This window comes from Lissotriton vulgaris, chromosome 11 (genome assembly GCF_964263255.1).
Source record: "Lissotriton vulgaris chromosome 11, aLisVul1.2, whole genome shotgun sequence".
Lineage (NCBI taxonomy): Eukaryota > Metazoa > Chordata > Amphibia > Caudata > Salamandridae > Lissotriton > Lissotriton vulgaris.
Genome location: NC_141699.1, coordinates 135,501,143 through 135,525,432, shown reverse-complemented (window position 1 = coordinate 135,525,432; position 24,290 = coordinate 135,501,143). Strand labels below are relative to the sequence as shown.

Here is a 24,290-nt window from a genome sequence, read left to right as displayed (position 1 = left end):
GGACATTTAAGGCGGCGAGGAGCTGCGGCAGCTTGCGGAAGGAGAGACGGTGGCAGAGTCTCCCCGTGCCGCTGTTCTATCAGCTGTGATTGTGTCAGTGCTCCGGCGCTCCCCACTAGCCGGTACCTGTTTTGTTGTGCTCATGCTTTGCTTTTAGATATTCTGTGATTTTAATGGTGAATAATACTTTTAGAACTCTTCTGCATACTCACCGCTAAACCGCGCTGTTTCTGGGCTTGTGCTCGTTTCTTCCCCTGCCCCGCCCCGGTCCGACACGGCAGCCAGTGCCGCTTGAGCGGAGGGCGGGACAGGAAGAGCCAGTGACCCCACCCACACTCTCGCGCTGTTAGCGCTCTAGCTGACCCCTTCAGGCAGGGCGTTTAAGGCGGCGAGGAGCTGCGGCAGCTTGCGGAAGGAGAGACGGTGGCAGAGTCTCCCCGTGCCGCTGTTCTATCAGCTGTGATTGTGTCAGTGCTCCGGCGCTCCCCACTAGCCGGTACCTGTTTTGTTGTGCTCATGCTTTGCTTTTAGATATTCTGTGATTTTAATGGTGAATAATACTTTTAGAACTCTTCTGCATACTCACCGCTAAACCGCGCTGTTTCTGGGCTTGTGCTCGTTTCTTCCCCTGCCCCGCCCCGGTCCGACACGGCAGCCAGTGCCGCTTGAGCGGAGGGCGGGACAGGAAGAGCCAGTGACCCCACCCACACACTCGCGCTGTTAGCGCTCTAGCTGACCCCTTCAGGCAGGGCATTTAAGCCCTCTCGTCACCCTAGCGCGCAGCGGTTGCGCGCAGGGGGCGCCTTAGTCGCGCCTGAGACGAGCCAGAGAGGAGCCCGTCTGTGCCCGTCCGTGACCGAACGGGGCCAGGGGCCATGACCCCTACTCCTGCTGCTTCCACCTGTAGAGTAGCAGATAGACTAAGTTATTCCTCTAATGACTTACGTAATTTGTGGCATCCGCCGCCTAAAGGCTGCGCACAGGATACCGGCCCATGTCCCGGGGGCCCGTTTTCCTGCAAATATTGTCATTTCCAGTCACTCCCAGGTCCTCCCCTTACAGACATTCTAATTCCTGTGGATCTCAATCCTATGCTCCCCAGGGGTAATAGCATACTATGTAATGTCAGATCTCTCTCTAAGCACCATTCGGAAGTTTGGGACCTAATACACTCAAACCGCCCCGACTACTGTTTCTGCACCGAGACCTGGCTTAAACCCCACCTGGTCCCTGCTATTGCCTTGGGGGTCCCTTCGGGGTATAAGATCCTTAGGCTGGACCGCCCTGTTAAAACTGGCGGCGGGGTCGCGGTAATCTACAAGGATACTCTCTCTGTCACTCTTCTCGACCAATGCTGCACTGACGACATTGAGATACTGGTTTTTAAAGCTGCTCTCACGCCCCTATCTTATTGGAAGGGAGCATTAGTGTACCGTCCTCCGGGCCCCTACACTGAGGCTTCGTCTATCCTCCTGGAGACTCTAGCCCCCCACATCAAATCTGGAACTAATTTTGTACTCCTAGGGGACTTCAATGTTCACAGCGAATTACCTGACAACGCTGATACTCGCAACTTGCTGACTGATCTATCTGCCCTAGGCTTCAAACAGTGCAACCAGGGCCCGACGCATCAGGCCGGTCATACCCTCGATTTAATCCTATCAAACTCTCATTCCTTGACCTGTCACCCCCCTTTACAGGTGGAATGGACCGACCATTTTATAATCCACTTCCTCCTCCCCACGCTCTCGGAGAAACGCCCCAACCCCACTCCCCTGCCGCAATGGCGCAGACAGTGGCATAAGGTGTCCATTGACTCCTTTAGTAATGCCTTCATCCCTCCTGATTTTCTTCCTTCAGACTCCCCCAACTTGGCTTTGTTCAAATTTAATAATGCTCTGAGCACAGCGGTCAACAAGATCGCCCCCTTAAGACACTGTAACCAGCGGTCGGACCGTAAACAAGAACTATGGTACTCAGACTTATTGCGCGCGGAGAAAAGAGCTTGCAGAAAGCTGGAGAAATCTTGGAGACTCTCGCGAAGCACTGTTGATAGAGATAGGTATAGCTCAGCAATGAGACTCTATCATAAAAACATCAGAGCTGCCCGCAAGTCCCATATCATCTCCCAACTCTCTGGAGCCGGTCACAACCCCAAAATGCTGTATCAGGTGCTATGCACATTTACTAAGCCTGCCGCTTGCGACAGTGCAGAAGTGCTAACACAAAAACTGTGCGATGACACGGCCGGTTTTTTCTCGGATAAAATTGATGCCATCTATCAAAAAATCTCTCAATCTAGCACAGCCGTGGAGGATAATGTCCCCCCTTCAAGCTCTCAGCCTGGAACAGTCGGGGCTGCCCCAACCTCACTATCATCTATCCCTGAGATCACCTTAGACCAGGTCAACTCTCTGATCGGGACCATTAAGTCAGGTAGCCCAGTAGACCTCGTACCTGCCCGGGTTATGCACCACATTGGGAGTGTCCTCAGCCCCTGTATTCAGACGGTGATCAACCGCTCTCTATCTGAAGGGCTGGTCCCCCGGGTGTGGAAGGAGGCCATAGTTAAGCCCATCAGGAAGAACACCGCCATCCCTTGGTCAGACATGACCAACCTGAGGCCTATATCCCTTCTGCCATTCATCGCCAAATTGACGGAGAAGCATGTCAATCACCATCTCTCCTCCTTCATTGAACAGACTGGCAGCTTAGACCATTCTCAGTCCGGGTTTAGGCCCAGGCATGGTACTGAGACCGCCCTCCTCTCCGTTACGGATGCCATACGCATGTCTCTGGACAGAGGGCTGTCTGTGGTGTTGGTGCTGCTGGACTTGTCCGCAGCATTCGACACCATATCCCATGCCATTCTCCTTACCAGGTTAAAGGAGACAGGCATTGACAAAGCTGCCCTGGCATGGTTTACCAGCTTTCTTTCAGAGCGGACACAGACGGTGAACATGGGCTCCTTTAGCTCCTCCTCGGCCAACATCATCAGAGGAGTCCCGCAGGGCTCATGTCTTAGCCCTACGTTGTTTAACGTATATGTCTCCTCTCTGGCCAACATGATCAGGCCCTTTGGGTTCATGCCTATCTCCTACGCTGACGACACGCAGCTGCTGTTTACTTTTAAGACCTTTACTCCTGAGATTAGACAAGCTTTCTCTAACGGCATGACTGCAATCGCCAGCTGGATGGCCAAAAACTTCCTACAGTGTAATGTAGGAAAGTCTGAGGTCATGTTATTCGGAGAGGCGAGAACCCTCTGGACCCCAGACTGGTGGCCTCCAAGCTTGGGACAGGCACCGCTCCCCAAACAGGTAGTCAAGAACCTGGGAGTACGTCTAGACCAGGACCTTACCCTTTCTCACCATGCCAGCACCACTGCAGGGTCTTGTTTCCACACTATTGGCCTCCTTCGGAAGGTGTTCCCCCTTCTACCTGATGATACCCGGAAGACCCTGGTCCAGGCCCTCGTTTTAAGTCGCCTGGACTATTGTAATGGCTTACTTCTAGCTGCCAATGAGGGAGTGCTCAACAAACTGCAGGTGGTGCAGAACACCGCAGCACGGCTGGTGACCAACACCCCCCCCAGAACTCCGTCCCTTCCCCTCCTTAAGGCCCTTCATTGGCTTCCTATCCGGAAACGGATAGAATTTAAGATCAGCTGTGTGATACATAAATGTTTACACAATCTGGGACCACATTACTTGACAGACAAATTTGTTTTTCATCGTCCTTCCCGTAGCCTCAGGTCCTCTAATCAACAGCTGCTTCAGGTTCCTAGACATTATAAGACCAGACAGGGAGGCCGTGCCCTATCTATCATGGGTCCTCGTCTATGGAACAGTCTCCCCCTTTCCCCCAGGGAATGCCAGAGCCACACAGCCTTCAGGAAACGTCTAAAGACTGTACTATTCTAGGAGGAGCCTTTCCGACCTGTTCACCTCACAGCACCGCGCGGAGATACACCTTCGGGTGTGATGCCGGCGCGTAACAAGCAAAAAAAAAAAAAAAAAAAAAAGGAGCGGAGGTTGATTACCGGTCTGAACCCCTTGCCCTTCTTTTCCACAAGGTAGATGTTGCTGAGGAAGCCGTTTGGGTGAAGCACCGAGGGGATGATGGCGCCTTTTTGTAACATCGCCCGAACCTCTAAATCTATAAGTTCCTGTTCTGTGACAGAAAAAACTAGAGGGCGAGGACGAGAGAGTTGAACGGGGGAACCGTAAAATTCGATGTGAAACCCCTGAACAGTCTCTAGAACCCAAGGATCTGAAGTTATCGACGACCAGGCCTGGGGAAACAACGCTAACCTTCCCCCCATTTGAACCAGAGAGATGATACGAAATCTTACCATTAAATCCTCTGGAGTTGGACTGGTTTCCACCACGTCCTCTGCCTTGGCCTCTGCCTCCTTTGGAAGGGTAAAAGGTACCCTGTCGTCCATCATTCCAGCCGTTATTTCTTCTGGATTGGCCTCTATTGGGGCCTTGCTGGACCTGACGGCCGGAAGAGCGACCCCTGCCTCTGCCGGCCCCGCCAAAAACCTTTTTGGGAAAAAATCTTCCCCAACTCCTTCACAAAGGGGTCTCCAAACAAAGCACCCTGCGCAATTGGGCCCGCCTCAGAAGACGACAACTCTCCTAGCTTTGGATCAATCTTAAGAAGCAAGGATCGTCGACGTTCCGCCGAAAGCGCGCAATTGGCATTGCCAAGAAGGCACATTGCACGTTGCGACCAACCAGCAACGTCATCAACCGACATCGGTAAGCCCGACTCTTTAGAACGTTGGGCCACTTCAATTATTTTAGTCAGAGGGCCCACGACATCCAAGAGCTTATCCTGACAGGCTTTCCATGACCTATCTATACCCTTTTTAGGGTCCTTGATATATTTAGCGAAGAAGGTACACAACTTGGGATCAATCTCAGGGGTGCATGCCACCCTAAAGGGAAGGGAAGGGCGTGGGCACTCAGAACGCAGGCGAAGGCGAACATCCTGAGGTAAAGGCTGTCGAAGCTTAGCTGCGACATAATCAGCAGTAGACTGCTCAGGAAACCACTCCGATGACCTGGGTCTAACAATAGTAGATGGGTCAAACATATTAGGAAGTACATGATCACCCTCCGTAAGACTAGGAGCACTGGGCTTTGGGCGCCAAGACCTGCTCACATCAGAAAAATCCTCTGAGGAAGCGTCCTCATCCTCATCTACGTACTTGTCCTCCTCATCATCTCCCTCGATGGGGAACCCTTCCTCCGGGTCAAGGTCCTGGGTGGCAATACCACCAGTCTCACCGGGCAAGTCGTCCCCCCGGTAGGGTGCGCTTCTAAGCGTGCGCGCACTCTTACGAAAGACCTCAGATAATTTACTGAAGCCCTCCAGGTGCCCCGCATCACGCTTCCTGGCCGTACGTGGTAGAGCACATGGAACACCACTGGGCCCTGCCCCACTGTCCCCAAAAAAACCTGTATCATTCTTGAAAACATGGGCTGACAGTCTATTTACACTGTCCTGCAGAGGTGCCAGAGCTTGAGCTATCGCAGAAGAGAGAAGCCTGTCTACCTCTGCAGGAGGGTGCGAAGGGGTCAGTTGTGGCTGATCATTAGGAGCCACCACCTCGACAGTAGAAGGACCGGACTGCATTTTAGCAGAAAAACTGGTACCCATACACAAACACCCCAACTATATATAAGGGGAAACCCTTCACACAGGTACCACACAGGCTAACACCAATGAAAAAGCCTGAAACACAAAAGTTCTGACTGAAAATAAATTGAAATTTATAAAAATTCAGTCAGAAGATAATTCCTGCCGTCGAAAAACAGCGTCAGTGTGAGGGAGAGGCAAAAAACAAATGAAGCGCAAAGCCTCAGCGCGTTTCTACTCAAGCGCGAAGAGCGCTGAGGAGAACAGCTGGTCGGCGTCAGAAGCCGACACCAAGACCGCGCACGCGCGAAGAAGAAACGCTCGGCCTGAAAGCCTACAGCGTTAAATACACAATAACACAGCCTACAACAAAGGCAAAGTCCAATTCTAGTCAAAAGATATCCAAACAAAGCTGTCTACACTCAAAATCAAAACTGCCACGACAAAGATCAAGCTGAAGTAAAACGTGACTTATCTTGCCGAGGCAGCAATGGAGAAAGAGGAAGGACTAACAGCTGGGATTCCCTATATGCTGACTGTTGGACTCTGATTGGTTGATATGTTACCATGACTACCGCTGCCATGTTGGTTTGGGTAGTCCTTGGTTTATTGTTTTTTCTTACTTCTAACTTGCTGTCCAATAAAATGGAGAAAGGACTAGCAAAATCCTCGCCTCCGCTTCCTGACATAGAATCCTAATGTCCCCCTATCAAAGAAGATCACACTATGGAAGGACACAAAAAAGGATCACAATGCAAATATTTCATGCTTTCGTGCTAACAAAAGATCCATATTGGAATGGGAATTTCTGAATTTGTGTTACCCAAGTTAATACAGTTTGATATATACAATGAAAAGGTAAATTAGACGGATTTCTACTTTTTAAACAATACTGACGACTATATTGATGCATAAAATCTAAAAGATTCGTATTCCGTACTATTCAAACCATTTTAGTATCGCTCTGTATAAGGGTTCCTGTTTACTTAAACAGAACAAAACACTCCAAGATGGCCGCCATATTTTAAGCGCAGATGGACGAGGCGTAATGTTTGTCTTTCTTCTATGTTGACAGCACACTCTGAAGGTGGAACTGTAGTGGAAGCGTGTGTTTCTTTTCGGAGGAGCCGGAAGTGGCGCTCACGTGTCGCACAGGCATAGAAGAACTGCACGAAGTGGGGATGGAGTCTGTGACTGAAGGCAGCTGGCAGAGCCTGCCTGTGAAACTACATCAGGAGGTGCTGCAGAGCCTAGCGGATCTGGGTTTCACACATATGACTCCAGTACAGGTAAATGGATTTTGTTAAGAAATCTGTTTTCAAAAATCTCTGCCACGGAGAAATTGTCAACAAGGATACATGTGGTAGTAAATATGTTCTTGCAATGGTCACATAGTACATTTACATTTTTTTTATGGTACCTGCGGTCAATATCTTTGTGTACCTAGTCACTAATAGTGGTTAGATAATTCTGGTGATTAATGCAATTGCTGGAGATTTGTGTGTGCAGTCTAGTCTATTCATTGGTTCCGCTCATAAAATGAAAACAATAGTTAACAGGGATAATGTGATTGCTGCAAAGCACAGTGTACAACTTGCAGATCACGGAATTGTATTTTGCTCACTGAGTTACAACTTTTGTTGTAGAGATCCGTGTGTTACGTGCCAGCCAAAAGTTACAATACTTACAGAATAGCTAAATGAGAAATGAACCGGCATCTAAAAGCTACATGCTAGTTTAGCTGCAAGACATAGGTTCAGAACTCCATATTTTTTGTTCTCAATCTCGTTATTCTATGACTTATATAAATGGTACCTTTGCATAGTAAAATGTTCTTAATAGTAAGTGATATTTAAATGATTATTGGTGCTACCCATACTCATTTAGACAGATCTCATACATATAGAGCTTTGGAAAGCCCAAAACCTACCTTCTAGTCAACAGTTCTTCTGGCTATAACCAGAAACCCTCCACCTTCCTATGTTATGTTAAAATCACTTTTACCGCGCACGGTCACCAAATGGTTTCATGGCGCTCATAGACAACAACGGGGGCAGACAGCATAATTACTCAAAAGCGAATTGAAAGAGGTAAGTTTTGAGTAGTTTACGGAAACCGAGATAATTGGGGCAGAGTCGAAGTGTTCTGTAGCTTCCTTGCTTTAAACACTAATAGAGAGAACGACAAAAAAGTCATTTGCCAGTCTCTTAAGTGCTCCTTAGCCTTTTCACTGGGGCATAATCAATCCAGTTAATGAATGTGGCAAACTGGTGAGGATGTTTTGGGATGGGTGCACTAATACCCACACAGTCGACTATTAGATTCACTTTGTCTACACTGACCAGTCAACGGTAGTTGTTTGGATAAAACCTGTTTACATGGGAGACTGGCAGCATTGCCCATTCATGTTGAAACTCTATGACTCTCTAGGCTCATCTGTAAAACAAACCATTACCACTAGTTCTAAAATCAATGAAGACTCGCTCTTCTCTAGTCACAACAGAGTTGCTGGAGTGATGATTATTTCTAGTGCGTTAGTAGCACCTAGAGAACATCTCTCTGGAGCATATGCTATCTAGGAATGACATTACTGCATCATACCATATCTAACTACATATCTGTGAAATATGGCTCAAAATCCCCCACTCCGCTCCCCTCACTCCCAAGGCTTATATGTGTTTGGCTTTTTGATATACTCACTCTTTTGGTTGCATCTGTATGTTTCACAATTTCTGTTCTTTTAGTGAGAGGGTGTTAATGACCAGCACCCCCATTCTGAGAAATGTTCTAGCGCTATTGATGATAAACACTAAAAACATAAGGTGCTCGTAACTTCAGGGACAGAACAACAATCATTAATGCATTTTTAGTGTTAAAATGAATCCCTGTGGTCAGTGTTACAGTGTAGGTGTTGGTATTCTTCCCCCCAGAATTCATGGACTCGTTTTAATTATTTAATTTTTTTATCTGGTTTATTTTGCTTCGATACATCGCATGACTCATTTGCTCCTGTACACAAAGCTAGTCAGTGAGCTAGAGGCACCGGACAGTAAGATGATCAAAGGTGGCTGGATTGTCATGTGATGGCAGACCCTATTGTTTTAATATCGCCATCTGTGGATGCATGCTGCACATGTGTATTTGAGACCTTATTGCTAAGTTATTGCAGTAAAAACCGAATGGTTTTCAGACTCCCTTTACCCAAACAAAATAAGGGCCCCACCCAAGTTAACAATGGTAAATTTAAAGTACCAAGCTTAAACAGACTGAATTATAGGATTACCAGTATCCAGTTTGGACACCGTTCCAAGAGGGACCATTTAAAGACCCAACACATCTCTATTTCTTTTGACGTTTTTTCCCCTCCGTAGACAGGTAAAGTAGTGTGTCAGTACCAACTTTGAAATCCCTTAGGAATACCAACGTTTAGAGTACCGTATACTGAATAGTTTGATCATGATCAACATTTTCCAGTATCAGGGACGCCCAGTCTTCCCTCGGGCTTGAACAGTCTCAACTGTGAATGCATATTTAGGTATTGAGCCAACTGTGACATGATGCTCCTATATCGTAAGAAATGTTCAAACTAGTGCGTTAGTTGAAAGTGTTCTAGAATCAGGGCAACAGGCCTCAACCAAAGAAATCCTAATGGCTGGGGTGAAGAGAAAAAATATATTTTTCTCTTAGACTGGAAGGAATCAGTCCGATAGAGGCACCCTACAGGTCACCGGTATAGGAAGGTACCTCCTGACTATGGTTGCCCCCAACTTTTTGCCCTGTGTTTTAGCTGGTTTTTGGACATAGTCGACCTGGGACCCTGCCAATCAGGACCCCAGGCCTACTGCTCTCTCTCTAAAATGGATTCCATGTACACTAGGTGCGTTTCCAATTGGTACTGGGCCACCCTATCAGACCCTGTAACTCAGGGCATGGGTGTACCCAGGGCTACCAGGGGCTGCAGCATGTATTATGCCACCCCTGGCTGGCCTCCTAAATTTGACACAACTGGCTGCATGACAGCTGGGGCAAAGTCGTGTAATCACCCTTTGCTGTAGGTGTAGTATACCTATACCTAACCCTAAAATGGACACACAGATTCCTATCAGTCACTCCTATGGCAGGCCTTGACAATCCTGAAGGCAGAGTGCTTGGAATCGTGTGAGATGGTGCTCTGGCATGAGCTGAGCCTGTCTGCAGCTTGCGGAACCAAGTCCTAATAGCTGTTCCATGATATCGCATACCATATACTCTTAAGTGCATTATAATCCTCGCGGTTAAATGCTAACTTTGGTATTGCTTTATCAAAACATGTCGAGTAAGGTGTCATACGAATTGGAATACTAACCCCTCGCCAATTCTGGCGACGGGGTTAGCATTCCACCCTTCTAGAGGGACACGACATGTATGTAACTGTGAACCCCGGTTAAAGTTAACTAAAGCCTCAGCTCCACAAAATGGATGCTGCCACCACAGACACGAGTCTGACCTCCTGCTGCTGGGAGTCCTTCCAGCGAGGAGCGCTTGGACAAAGGGTTTCCTGTCAAGGGCGGTGTTCGCACCGTCCCAGACAGGGTTTGTGTATTCTGGGTAGGTAGGGCTTTTGCGAGAAGGTGACTGCGGAGTGGCACCCCGGTGCTCACTACGCATCTGCCGGTCAGAACCAGTTCCAGGGGCGCCAGCCCTGGCCTGGGGAAAGTCCGGCAGGGGAGAGGGGTGTAACTACCCCCCTTCCTGGTCCCACCCTTAGGGCAGGACCTAGTCATGTACCCACCCCTTTCTTTAGGATAAAGGCCGGAGCGGGGACCCTTCCAAATTAGATCATCTTTGAATCAAGAACTACTTTCTACGAAAGGACATTCGAGACTCTTCTCAAGATTTCTCCCTTGTGACTAAGGAGTAGTCACCCTGCATCAGCGGGCACCATCTAAGAACTCTGCGGTTTGCTGCAAGTCCTTCCTCAAGGAATCCGACGGCCCAGCTCGACGAGAACCGGCTTCCCTGGCACCTCTGACCTCTACCCACGTCATCAGCCCAGCTGTGATCTGTGGGTGCGACGAGACCTCGAGGGACCGGCCATCATCAAAACCTGCACGCTCTTAACCAGCACGACCGTCGAAGTAATTCCCTGGTGAGTGCTCTGGGGTCCGAGAAGCCCCGACCCTGAGCCGCTCCAGCACCGAAGTGCAGTCTCCCAGCATCTCCACGATCTGCGTGGGGCCCTTCTGCTCGCTGCTCAACACGTTGTCCGGTCACTAGCCGCTGGCTTGTGCCCTCCTGTGACGACATCCGACAACCAACGCTGCTGGTCTGGTTGCTCCAGACTGGCCTTTGCTTCTATCTTTGAGAGAAGCACCCCGGACCCTCCTGGTCCCCTCAAGACGCCATTTTAGGCCCACCACGTGGCCCTGAAATCTGCCAAGGCTTGTTGCCCCAATCCTGGGCCCAGCGACGCCGACAGCATCATCCTTCGTGGGACAGCTCGCACCTCCATCCGGGTCGCCGACAACGCCTCCTGGTCCGTGAGACTGCAGAGCCTAGCGTCGCCCACTCACCTAGTCGAGGTGACGGCCAACCGGTGCCCTCCTGGTACCCTCTGACTACTGGCTAGTAGTACGAACTTGGTCCCCTCTGCTTTCAGGTGTCAACGATCTCTGATCCAGGCTTGGATCTCTACGAACTATTCATCACTGGTCGCCGGCCAGCAACTCCCTTTTCTTCCGGCTCCTGGCTCGTCAGCGAAGACCCCGACGCCTGTAAGACTTGTGCAGCCGCAGCCCTCGTGGCTAGGTAACTCGGCATTTCGGTGCCTGCATAGCCTCTTTACTCTAGGGTCCTGAGTCCCTCGCTTCCGACTTGCCTTATCGGGTCCGCCCGAGACCTCTAAACTTTCCGTGTCCTCGGACACTTGTTTTAATTGTGCACTTGAAGTATTTTCCTAAGAGATTTGGTTTGTGCTTAGTACCCTGTCCTCATAAAGAGTACAGGGCTGTTGTGAATCTTAATAAATATCCTGTTTATTTTCATAACACTTGTGTGGTGTCCTTTCACTTGGTGTTCAAGGGGTACATGTGTGGTAAACAGCTGGCTTAACACGCCCTCTCGAGTCTTTAGCCTTAGACTGCTCGTATCCACGCTACTAGGATAGCTGGTCTATAGGTTGACTTACAACCAATCATCATAAGGGTCGTTTGGAACGATACATAGCGGTCGCTAGAATAGCGAACGCTGCATATCGGGCCAACTTCTCACATTGGTGAGCAGCGGTTGGGATTTGAGCTTGCTGTTGTTTTACCACACGTATCCTAAGAATATCTTGTTGAAAGATCACGTAAGTACTGTTAGTACATATAACCAAGCTTAGAATACTCTGAGTTCTACTGAACCAGCTGTTGCAGCTCCTCAAGGCCTAGCACACCTTGGCTGCAACTCTTAGCAAGGGATCAGTAGGTAAACACATAGTGTAGGTAGGTGCATCACTTACACCACACTAGAATCAGCATGTCAGACAAAGGAGGAAACTCTGAGTATCCCCTTGTGTCAGTGGACCCTCCACAGGTCCTTACTTCAAAATATGCTGCTCTTAGCTTCCATGAGATGAGACAAGTGTGTACTCTCAGGAAACTAAAACAGGGGTCTAACCCCACCACTTCCTTTCTGATTGGTCTCTTAGAGGCTTATGATGCCAGTAGGGCTGGTAACCCAGACCCTTCTAATCCAGAAGGAAGTTTGCCCTCCTTACAGGGACCCTTTGATAGCCAGGACCATCCCCTCCAGGAAGCAGATGATGCTGAGGATGAGGATGAGGACCAGTTGTCAGGGGATGAGGCAAATAAGGGACAGGTAGAAGTCATTAGACTAACCAGGTCCAACTTAAGCAGACATGAGCTTGGTACTGGGGGACTCCTGGGCCCACTCTCAGGTCAGCTTAACATTGGGAATGGACGAGTTAGGTCTCTATCAAGAGGCTCTAACAGATCCCTTCGAACCAATGGCTCTCTCAACTCTTCTCATAGAGGGATGTCTTCCCCTAAGAGGAGAGTGTATGAAGCAGAAGAAAGGGCAATCAAACTGAGGATTGAAAGGGAAGAACTTGCCCTGGCCAAAGAGAGACTTGCCCTTGCTAGAAAGCAAGAATTATGTGGGCTACAGCCCACTGGTGGCAGCAAACCTAGCAATAGGGAAAGGAGTTTTGATACAAAGCACCTGAATAAGATAGTGCCCCCCTTTAAAGAAGGGGATGACATCCACAAATGGATTACTGCTTTGGAGAGAGCCTGCACTGTGCAGGGTGTTCCCCCAAGTCAGTGGGCAGCTATCTTGTGGCTCTCCTTTGATGGTAAAGGTAGAGATAAGCTCCTCACCACAAGGGTGGAGGATGCTAACAATTACCAAATCTTGAAGAATACACTGGTTGATGGGTTTGGTTTAACCACTGAACAATACAGGATGCTGTTCAGAGACACCCAGAAAACTCAGTCTCAAGATTGGACTGACTTTGTTGATTGTGCCACTAAGGCTTTTGAAGGCTGGCTACTGGGTAGTAAGGTTACTGATTTTAAAGGATTGTATAATCTAATTATGAGGGAGCAAATCTTAAATAATTGTCAGAACCAGTTATTACATCAGCACCTGGTAGACTCTGATCTGACCTCTCCACAGGAATTGGGTAAGAGGGCAGACAAATGGGTCAGAACCAGGGTTAGGCCTAAAAACCAGGGTGGTGACCAGAAAAAGGAATCAACCAAGCCTCAAGAGAAGGGTGGGGATAAATCCACAGAGAAGACTTCCCAAGGGCCCCAAAACTCCAACAAGGGTGGTGGGTCCCAGAACACTCCTTCAGAACAGAAGAAACCTTATTGCCATACCTGTAAACAGGTGGGCCATTACAAAAGTGATGCCAGTTGCCCTAAAAATGGCAATAAGGGAAATATACCCCCAGGTAATACTCCTAAACCTCCTGTTACCACTAGTGGTAATCCCCCAGGTGGTGGGAGTGCCCCCAAGAATGTGGTGGGCATTACTTTGGGCAATCAGGAGGACTATGGCCTAGCCAGGTTCCCTGACCACACTCTTGTCTGTGAGACTGGCATGGGGTTTGCCAACTTCACTACTGGACCCCACATTTTGGGAAAGTATAGACAAGAAGTTTTATTGAATGGTCAGAAAGTTGAGGCATTCAGAGACACAGGGGCCAGCCTCACCATGGTGAGTGACCATCTGGTCCCCTCTGCTCAACTGACCCCTGGTTTTACTTATCAGGTGACAGACATTCATGGAGTGAAGAGAAGGCATCCCATGGCAGTAGTCAAGCTCAGCTGGGGTAATGTCACAGGGCCCATGAGAGTGGCAGTGACAGATAACCTACCTGTAGATTGCTTACTGGGGAATGACCTGGAACTCTCAGCCTGGGCTGAGGTGGAGCAGGAAACTCACTCCAGGATGATAGGCCTATCCAGACAGGTTAGTGGGGCAGTAATAGCTACAGCCCCAGTCCAAGCATCATTCCTCCCTGAAAAGGTTGGAAGGGCAGTGGTAGCCACTGCCCAGGCTCAGACAGACTTTCCAGAACAGGATAGGAAGGCTGTGACAGTCACAGCCCAAACACAGACTGAGTGCCCTCCTGAAAAGGTTGGCAAGGTTGAAATGGTCTCAGCCTATACTCAGACAGATAGTGAGGTTGTGAAGCCTGAAACAATGGATCACTCCACTCAAACAGAGAGCATTGAGGAGGAAGAAGAGTCTTCCCCCTCCCAGACACTAGGTGAGAGCCAGCCTCCTCAGGGAACTGACTCTACCCCTGTTGAAGGAACTGTCCCAGAGGTAGTCAGGCCTAGCCTGGCAGAGCCCCTGATGGCAGTGGACCCTTCCCAGGTGGGACCCAGTCTGGAGCAGGTAACCTGCACCTCTCTACCCTGCCTCAGTCAGCCCAGGGCTGAAGAGATCAGGGAGGCCAGTGGTGGACCCCAAAGGGCCCCCTGTCCAAAAGAACCCCTTAATCAGCAGATTAGGATCACTGAAGCTGGTAAACCTAGCCAAGTGAGAATAGAACAGACTCCTGAGGGATCCCCCTTAAAAGTAGTTAGGGAACTCCCACAGCTGGACACTGTTGGGCACAGCCAAACATGGGGCCTAAAAACCCCAGACCTGACCTGTCCCTCCAGTAAGCCAAACAGAGGGACTCAGCCTCCAGCTTTAGGTAGCCAGAGGCTGACCCTGAGAGCTCAGTGCATCTCAGCTAAAGAAAGAAAGGCCCACATGATGAATGGTGATTGGAGGAAGTTGAGCCCAAAGGTAGAGGAGCCTCACTTCAGTACTCCATCCCAGCATCAGCCTTTTTCTTTCCCAAGACACACCAGAGACAGAGATTCCCTATGGTGGGGACCCTCAGATACCCTTAGGGTGAGGGGTTGCCTAGTGGACCATGACACAGGGGGAAACCAAGCCAGAGCTGGTCCTTCCTTATATGGCCACTTAGGTAATAGAGGCTTACCTGGACAAGGATAGCCTTATCTCCTTTCGTTTGGGGGGGGGGGGGGGGGTTGTGTAGGAAGGTACCTCCTGACTATGGTTGCCCCCAACTTTTTGCCCTGTGTTTTAGCTGGTTTTTGGACATAGTCGACCTGGGACCCTGCCAATCAGGACCCCAGGCCTACTGCTCTCTCTCTAAAATGGATTCCATGTACCCTAGGTGCATTTCCAATTGGTACTGGGCCACCCTATCAGACCCTGTAACTCAGGGCATGGGTGTACCCAGGGCTACCAGGGGCTGCAGCATGTATTATGCCACCCCTGGCTGGCCTCCTAAATTTGACACAACTGGCTGCATGACAGCTGGGGCAAAGTTGTGTAATCACCCTTTGCTGTAGGTGTAGTATACCTATACCTAACCCTAAAATGGACACACAGATTCCTATCAGTCACTCCTATGGCAGGCCTTGACAATCCTGAAGGCAGAGTGCTTGGAATCGTGTGAGATGGTAATCTGGCATGAGCTGAGCCTGTCTGCAGCTTGCGGAACCAAGTCCTAATAGCTGTTCCATGATATCGCATACCATATACTCTTAAGTGCATTATAATCCTCGCGGTTAAATGCTAACTTTGGTATTGCTTTATCAAAACATGTCGAGTAAGGTGTCATACGAATTGGAATACTAACCCCTCGCCAATTCTGGCGACGGGGTTAGCATTCCACCCTTCTAGAGGGACACAACATGTATGTAACTGTGAACCCCGGTTAAAGTTAACTAAAGCCTCAGCTCCACAAAATGGATGCTGCCACCACAGACACGAGTCTGACCTCCTGCTGCTGGGAGTCCTTCCAGCGAGGAGCGCTTGGACAAAGGGTTTCCTGTCAAGGGCGGTGTTCGCACCGTCCCAGACAGGGTTTGTGTATTCTGGGTAGGTAGGGCTTTTGCGAGAAGGTGACTGCGGAGTGGCACCCCGGTGCTCACTACGCATCTGCCGGTCAGAACCAGTTCCAGGGGCGCCAGCCCTGGCCTGGGGAAAGTCCGGCAGGGGAGAGGGGTGTAACTACCCCCCTTCCTGGTCCCACCCTTAGGGCAGGACCTAGTCATGTACCCACCCCTTTCTTTAGGATAAAGGCCGGAGCGGGGACCCTTCCAAATTAGATAATCTTTGAATCAAGAACTACTTTCTACGAAAGGACATTCGAGACTCTTCTCAAGATTTCTCCCTTGTGACTAAGGAGTAGTCACCCTGCATCAGCGGGCACCATCTAAGAACTCTGCGGTTTGCTGCAAGTCCTTCCTCAAGGAATCCGACGGCCCAGCTCGACGAGAACCGGCTTCCCTGGCACCTCTGACCTCTACCCACGTCATCAGCCCAGCTGTGATCTGTGGGTGCGACGAGACCTCGAGGGACCGGCCATCATCAAAACCTGCACGCTCTTAACCAGCACGACCGTCGAAGTAATTCCCTGGTGAGTGCTCTGGGGTCCGAGAAGCCCCGACCCTGAGCCGCTCCAGCACCGAAGTGCAGTCTCCCAGCATCTCCACGATCTGCGTGGGGCCCTTCTGCTCGCTGCTCAACACGTTGTCCGGTCACTAGCCGCTGGCTTGTGCCCTCCTGTGACGACATCCGACAACCAACGCTGCTGGTCTGGTTGCTCCAGACTGGCCTTTGCTTCTATCTTTGAGAGAAGCACCCCGGACCCTCCTGGTCCCCTCAAGACGCCATTTTAGGCCCACCACGTGGCCCTGAAATCTGCCAAGGCTTGTTGCCCCAATCCTGGGCCCAGCGACGCCGACAGCATCATCCTTCGTGGGACAGCTCGCACCTCCATCCGGGTCGCCGACAACGCCTCCTGGTCCGTGAGACTGCAGAGCCTAGCGTCGCCCACTCACCTAGTCGAGGTGACGGCCAACCGGTGCCCTCCTGGTACCCTCTGACTACTGGCTAGTAGTACGAACTTGGTCCCCTCTGCTTTCAGGTGTCAACGATCTCTGATCCAGGCTTGGATCTCTACGAACTATTCATCACTGGTCGCCGGCCAGCAACTCCCTTTTCTTCCGGCTCCTGGCTCGTCAGCGAAGACCCCGACGCCTGTAAGACTTGTGCAGCCGCAGCCCTCGTGGCTAGGTAACTCGGCATTTCGGTGCCTGCATAGCCTCTTTACTCTAGGGTCCTGAGTCCCTCGCTTCCGACTTGCCTTATCGGGTCCGCCAGAGACCTCTAAACTTTCCGTGTCCTCGGACACTTGTTTTAATTGTGCACTTGAAGTATTTTCCTAAGAGATTTGGTTTGTGCTTAGTACCCTGTCCTCATAAAGAGTACAGGGCTGTTGTGAATCTTAATAAATATCCTGTTTATTTTCATAACACTTGTGTGGTGTCCTTTCACTTGGTGTTCAAGGGGTACATGTGTGGTAAACAGCTGGCTTAACACGCCCTCTCGAGTCTTTAGCCTTAGACTGCTCGTATCCACGCTACTAGGATAGCTGGTCTATAGGTTGACTTACAACCAATCATCATAAGGGTCGTTTGGAACGATACATAGCGGTCGCTAGAATAGCGAACGCTGCATATCGGGCCAACTTCTCACAACCGGCACCTACGAGACACTGCATTCTTATCATAGATATTGATTGACTCGAGAATCTTTGCAGCTTAGTGGTCCCAGGTGGTGCGCTGTAGCTGCTTTAGTGACTCTGGCTAGTTGGTCTAATGAGTGCTCATGGGTGCATCCCTACATTGAGGCTTCCTCAGTAAAGAGCTTTGCCATTTGCATATCCTGGCTCATGGGTTTACCACTTTCCATAATAGTGGTTCAACTGCCCTTCCGGATTGTCATAGCAGCAAGAGCCCTCTGAAGTCCTCGTCTAGTTCCCAACTTAAATTGAGAAAGCCACCAGCAAAGGGTGTGTCGCTGGCAAATATTTTCCCAAAACATGTATGCAGGGACTCCCCAAAGACCAGATGATGTACAAGTCATTGTCTTGAAGTGGCAAGTATTAAACTCACTGTGGGGAGGTGGAGGCATCTTGTCTTTCACCCATACCACCATCTTCCCTTTTATCTGCCTATATGGTTTGTTTTAAAAACATTTGCATATGTAATGCTTTCTTAATCAGGCTGAACTCAAGTGCAATTTAGGGGCAAAGAAGTGGGCGGGCTGTGAGGGGAGGCTACTTTTGTGGGAGGGCACTATTGATGCGTTCAGCGCATGGGATTTACTAGTAGATAGCTTCACTGACCCAGACTCCGACACTCCCAGTGCATTACCCAGGAGCTCCTTAACGCCAGCTTCCCAGAGGGATCCCTCGCATAGCTAGGCCTAACCCAGGACATAACCGAGAACAGGAGAGAAACCGTCCCTATTATGGCACTCCATGACCTACCTGTCTCTTCACACCCCATAACAGAGCATTGTAACAGGGCACAAGATAGGCTATATTGGAGAATAGTTACGGACTCAAAGAGGGAGGGGGGCGGTATTGTTTTGTTAAAGGGGAGACTGCAAATTAATCTTGGTGGTTGTGGACCTGAACAATCGTTGATTATGAGTTGCACAAATGCAAATGTGTTGTATGATGTGCAAAAACCCTATGTAAATGTGTTAAAAAAATAAAATTAAAGGGCAAAGAAAATAAATTGGGATAAAATAAATACATAGAAAATGTATCGTTATTATCTCAGCACTATATGTGTCAGTACAATATATTATTTTATACACAGCAGTTTAATGCCTATTGTGGTAAATCTTTATTCAAAGTGTTATAATAGAATACACATTAATATGTACAATCCAGATCAATTGAAGCCTTTTCTTTTGTAAAAGAATTAACTTATTTTTAATTATCGAACAATCTGATAATGAATACACTACAAATGAAATGGCCCCTAGGCATGACCAATATGGATAGAGGCAGATACCAGGGAATTATAGTTGGCAGTAACAACAAGTTTTCAAGAGTCTTTATGAAAGTTCATAGAGAATGAAATCCCCACTTCAATTTTCCGCCGTTGCCACATCACTGAGAATCACCCTGGGCAGCAACCCCCCATCTAGGAACACATTGCCAAGAAACCAAAGATGCTCTGATATCCACGCTGTGTGCTAAATAAAGTGGAGCTAGGAGTATGATCAGGTCTGAGGCACCCCACACAGTAACAAATTTACACATAAGAACTAATCAATATAAGTAATAACATTTTAACCCCCAGAATTTCAAACAAATTTCAGAAATACGTAGATAGTGAAAACAAGAGGTGAAATAATCAGATACGGGTCTGTTAATTAAAATGATGACATTTATTATACCACAAGGTGATATTTTACATTCATTGACATTTTTTAAAAACAAATTATCACATCCATTTTATTAAAAACATAACAAAAAAAACAAAAAAAGGAAAAGCACAATAACTGTCGACGCGGCGTTTCGGTGAATGGGTTTGAACACCTTCTTCAGGACAATGCTTTCTATGGTTAAAAACAATCTATGCAAGGAAATATAGACAACAAAGTTTTATGTTACTAAACATTCTTTTCAAAAACAAACCTCTATATAATTTATGATTTTTAATCACTATGGTCAGTTTAACCTCAGTAAACTGCATCGTTTTTTCTAATACGTCAAGTGGGAATACATCATCTAGCGATATTTGTTGCTATAATAAGGGGGAGCTCTCATACATGTATAGCAAAAGCAATTTATTAGGTCTTCTAACATTTGTTACCCCATGGTGCCTCGTTGTTTGATCTACTCTATCGTAAAGGATTTAGTTAGTAGGTATAGTACTCACTTCTTATCATAAAAGTCTCAGCTCTGTTCTGTTCGGCTTTACACTGGTCGTCCTCAAGGTTACTCTTCCTATGGACGCTTCTTCTATGGTTTATACTAAAACATAGAGGGAGTAAAATTTAGATAGGACACCTAGTCTCTTGTCGATTGTCGAAGATTACTGTGGGTCGCGGAATTGACTTACTTTATATTTTGTGGGGCTGGTTTTTATATATAGCCTTTGTTGATTTTTGTTCTAAATTTCTTTCTCGTGCTGCTGGTTATTCGTTACTCTGGGTCAGCTGTGGGAGCAGAGATTCCTTTACTAATTTTTATCCACTTACTTAATGCAATGTAGGTTGACAGTTTAAACAGAATACTGACCTTCAAAAAAATCAGCTTGTTTAAGGTTAATTATGTATCTATTCTTAGCCAGTCTGACCCTTCTGTGTCGATTTTCAATTTCTTCACCGGTAGTTCTATTTAGACTGTAACAAATACACAAAGTCTTTTAGGTAACTATCCAATCATGTTCGATACAAAAGGGGATGATGGACGAAGCGTTTGAGCAAATCAAACACTCACCCCCAGTCAACTGATCTGGGTTTAATCCATCACCATTCTTTAGCTCACTCAGCCACCCCAGTTCAGACATGGTTATTCGTTACTCTGGCTTGGCAGTTCGGGCTGGACTGTTACCATGAGGCTCAGGGTCAGACTGATTTGCATATGGCCATGTCTGAACTGGGGTGGCTGAGTGAGCTAAAGAATGGTGATGGAATAAACCCAGATCAGTTGACTGGGGGTGAGTGTTTGATTTGCTCAAACGCTTCGTCCATCATCCCCTTTTGTATCGAACATGATTGGATAGTTACCTAAAAGACTTTGTGTATTTGTTACAGTCTAAATAGAACTACCGGTGAAGAAATTGAAAATCGACACAGAAGGGTCAGACTGGCTAAGAATAGATACATAATTAACTTTAAACAAGCTGATTTTTTTGAAGGTCAGTATTCTGTTTAAACTGTCAACCTACATTGCATTAAGTAAGTGGATAAAAATTAGTAAAGGAATCTCTGCTCCCACAGCTGACCCAGAGTAACGAATAACCAGCAGCACGAGAAATAAATTTAGAACACAAAGCAACAAAGGCTATATATAAAAACCAGCCCTACAAAATATAAAGTAAGTCAATTCTGCGACCCACAGTAATCTTTAACAATCGACAAGAGACTAGGTGTCCTATCTAAAGATTACTCCCTCTATGTTTTAGTATAAACCATAGAAGAAGCGTCCATAGAAAGAGTAACCTTGAGGACGACCAGTGTAAAGCCGAACAGAACAGAGCTGAGACTTTTATGATAAGAAGTGAGTACTATACCTACTAACTAAATCCTTTATGATAGAGTAGATCAAACAACGAGGCATCATGGGGTAACAAATGTTAGAAGACCTAATAAATTGCTTTTGCTATACATGTATGAGAGCTCCCCCTTATTATAGCAACAAATATCGCTAGATGATGTATTCCCACTTGACGTATTAGACAAAACGATGCAGTTTACTGAGGTTAAACTGACCATAGTGACTAAAAATCATAAAATATATAGAGGTTTGTTTTTGAAAAGAATGTTTAGTAACATAAAACTTTTTTGTCTATATTTCCTTGCATAGTTTTTTTTTAACCATAGAAAGCATTGTCCTGAAGAAGGTGTTCAAACCCGTTCACCGAAACGCCGCGTCGACAGTTATCATGCTTTTTCTTATTAAAAATGTCTTTGTTTTTAACAAAATGGATGTGATAATTTGTTTTTAGAAAATGTCAATGAATGTAAAATATCACCTTGTGTTATAATAAATGTCATAATTTCAATTAACAAAACCTCTATCTGATTATTTCACCTCTTGTTTTCACGATCTACGTATTTCTGAAATTTGTTTGAAATTCTGGGGGTTAAAATGTTATTATTTATACTGATTAGTTCTTATATGTAAATTTGTTACTGTGCGGGGTGCCTCAGACCTGATCATACTCCTAGCTGTACTGTAAATCACGTCTTGATAGTAGGACTGCCTACCGCAGTCTGATCTATCACCTATAACCAGGAAAAGGGAAACCTTCGTTTTTATTGATTAAATACCCATTCCCTTTTCGTCAAAAATGGTGTCTCCCTATTTATTTTTACATTACTAAATAAAGTGGAACCATTCTCTTCAGAAAGCAACTTTAGTACCGCTGTTTAAGCCCTCGTACACTGACATTTGTATGATGGCAAGACAATCCTTCCTGGTCATTTTGACATACTACACATTGCCCAGCCTTTAAGGGTAACCCACGCGCCACAGCACATCTCATGCAGGGCCTGAAGAAACATGACATCTCTGCAATACTGATCAAAGAGCATTGGCTCTCCACACTGGCAAGCATCATTTTAAAACCTAGCTGCACTATATATACAGCCATCATGACCAGCACCCCACAAACTCACCATCTCGTGTGGTTCTTGGTACACCTGCAGGCAAGGCACCATCAGACTGAAAGCAAAGAATTAAAAAAAGATTTGAATAAAACAATGCAACATGCCTTCTTCTCCACTTCTGCAACCAGGATCGGGAACAACTTCTTGGTCCCCATCAGTACTATCCCAACCCTGCTTCAATTTAGGAAAGAGCAGAAGACACACTTCTTTAAAGAACGCTACATCATGATGCAGTAGTAGTCCACTTCTGCTCCAGTTTGGGCCATGTCATACCGTTTTTTTTCTCCAGCGATGTTACACAGCTGCCGCTCTGCTGTACAGTATGTTTTTTTATCGCAATTTTATAACGCGCACATACACCAGCAAGCCTCTTGGCGCTAAGGTAATATAGGCAACACCTGTCAGTCAGAATTAATTACTAGGCTTGTCTAAAAAGCCAGGTATTTAAAAGCATTCTGAAGCCCATATAATTGGTGGACAATCTAATGTCTGGAGAAAGAGTATTCCAAGTTTAAGGCGCCAATACAGATAAACTAGCCCCTCCTAGTCTCTTTGTTTTACTTCTTAGGACTGTGATGTGTGAAATCTGATGAGCAGATCCGAGATGACGATTTCAGGTGTAACATTGGATTCTGCGCAGCTTATGCTGTAAAAAGATTTCAAAACAATGCAGGTAGTTTTAACAATAGTTCTCTGAGCCACAGGGAGCCAGTAACTTTTTCAACAGAGGTTTAGTGTGACAATGTCTTTGCTGACAGAAAACCAACCGGGCTGCCTGATGTTGGATTAGTTGCAATCTATGATTGAAGCCAGAGGGGAGTATGAGATAGAGTATGTTAGCATAGGCAATCCTAGATATCACTTGTGCCATCAGAATATGGATAACAGCATCCACTGTGAAGTATCTTCTGATTTTTCCAGAGTTAGAAAAAGCACACAGAGGACACTGTCCCTATCTGATGTTTCAAGGATAGGTCTAAAGAGTATTCACTGACTTTTGGGGCATGGGGGAAGGGGGGGGGGGGGGTGATGGCAGAGAGGGATGTCCCATTTCCAAAGGATAAAATAAAGGATTCCATTGATGTAATGTGTTAATTATGTGACCACAATTTCAGTTTTGTCTGAATTCAACTTCAGTTGGTGGCCATTCATCCAGTCTCTTATAAAGACCATGGTATTTAAAAAAATACCAAAGATAACCTGGTGTTGTCATTGGTGAATATGAGCTGCATATCGTCAGCATAGTTGTATACTTTCACCTTTTGGTCCTGGAGACAGTGGATCAATGGGCGAATGTAGATATTAAATAAATGAGGCGATAGGGAGGAACCCTGAGGCACTCTGCAGTTAAGTTGAACCTTGTCAGAGCAAAGCAGTGGAAGCTGGACCAATTGGGCTCGATGTTTAAGAAAGGAAGTCACCCGCTCTAGTCAATACCCTGCAATCCTGCCATATTGACACAGTCGACCAATATAGAATGGGCAACAATCTCAAAAGCTGCTGAGGGGTCAAGCAAAACCAATGCCTGAGTAAAGTCATGATCCGCCTATTTCCTCCTATCATCCAAATCAGAGAGAATGACTGTCTCCGTTAAGAGGGCAGGACGAAAGCCAACCTGATGGGAATCGAGATTACCAGACTTCTCCAAGAAAGAACAGAGATGTTGCGCACCATGGGTGTCTAGCAGTTTAGCAATTTTAGTATGTCTGAAAGACATGACAAAGCCAATAACTTTCTCACAGGAATGACCTGTTGGATTTGCCATAGCTTGTTCTCGCATGTCTTAATGTTGGAAATTAGTAAAAAAGGTGGCTGTAGAATATTTTGTTAGCCTTTTAGAAAAAAAATGTTAACTTGTGTTTGGTACCAAACCAATATGTTTTTCCCTATAAACGTTTTATATGAATACTTCTACTGTT

At 47.0% G+C, this 24,290-nt stretch overlaps 1 protein-coding gene across 1 annotated transcript in view; it reads left to right on the top strand.

Annotated features, from left to right (window-relative positions):
* Window positions 1–6,720: 6,720 nt before the first annotated feature.
* The window catches only part of DDX55 (DEAD-box helicase 55), a 47,845-nt gene continuing 30,275 nt past the window's right edge, over window positions 6,721–24,290 (top strand). The window contains exon 1 of the mRNA XM_086942908.1: window positions 6,721–6,938. Within this exon, the coding sequence (XP_086799034.1) occupies window positions 6,831–6,938 (108 nt within the window). The 5' untranslated portion in view covers window positions 6,721–6,830. The remainder of the gene's footprint in view (window positions 6,939–24,290) is intronic.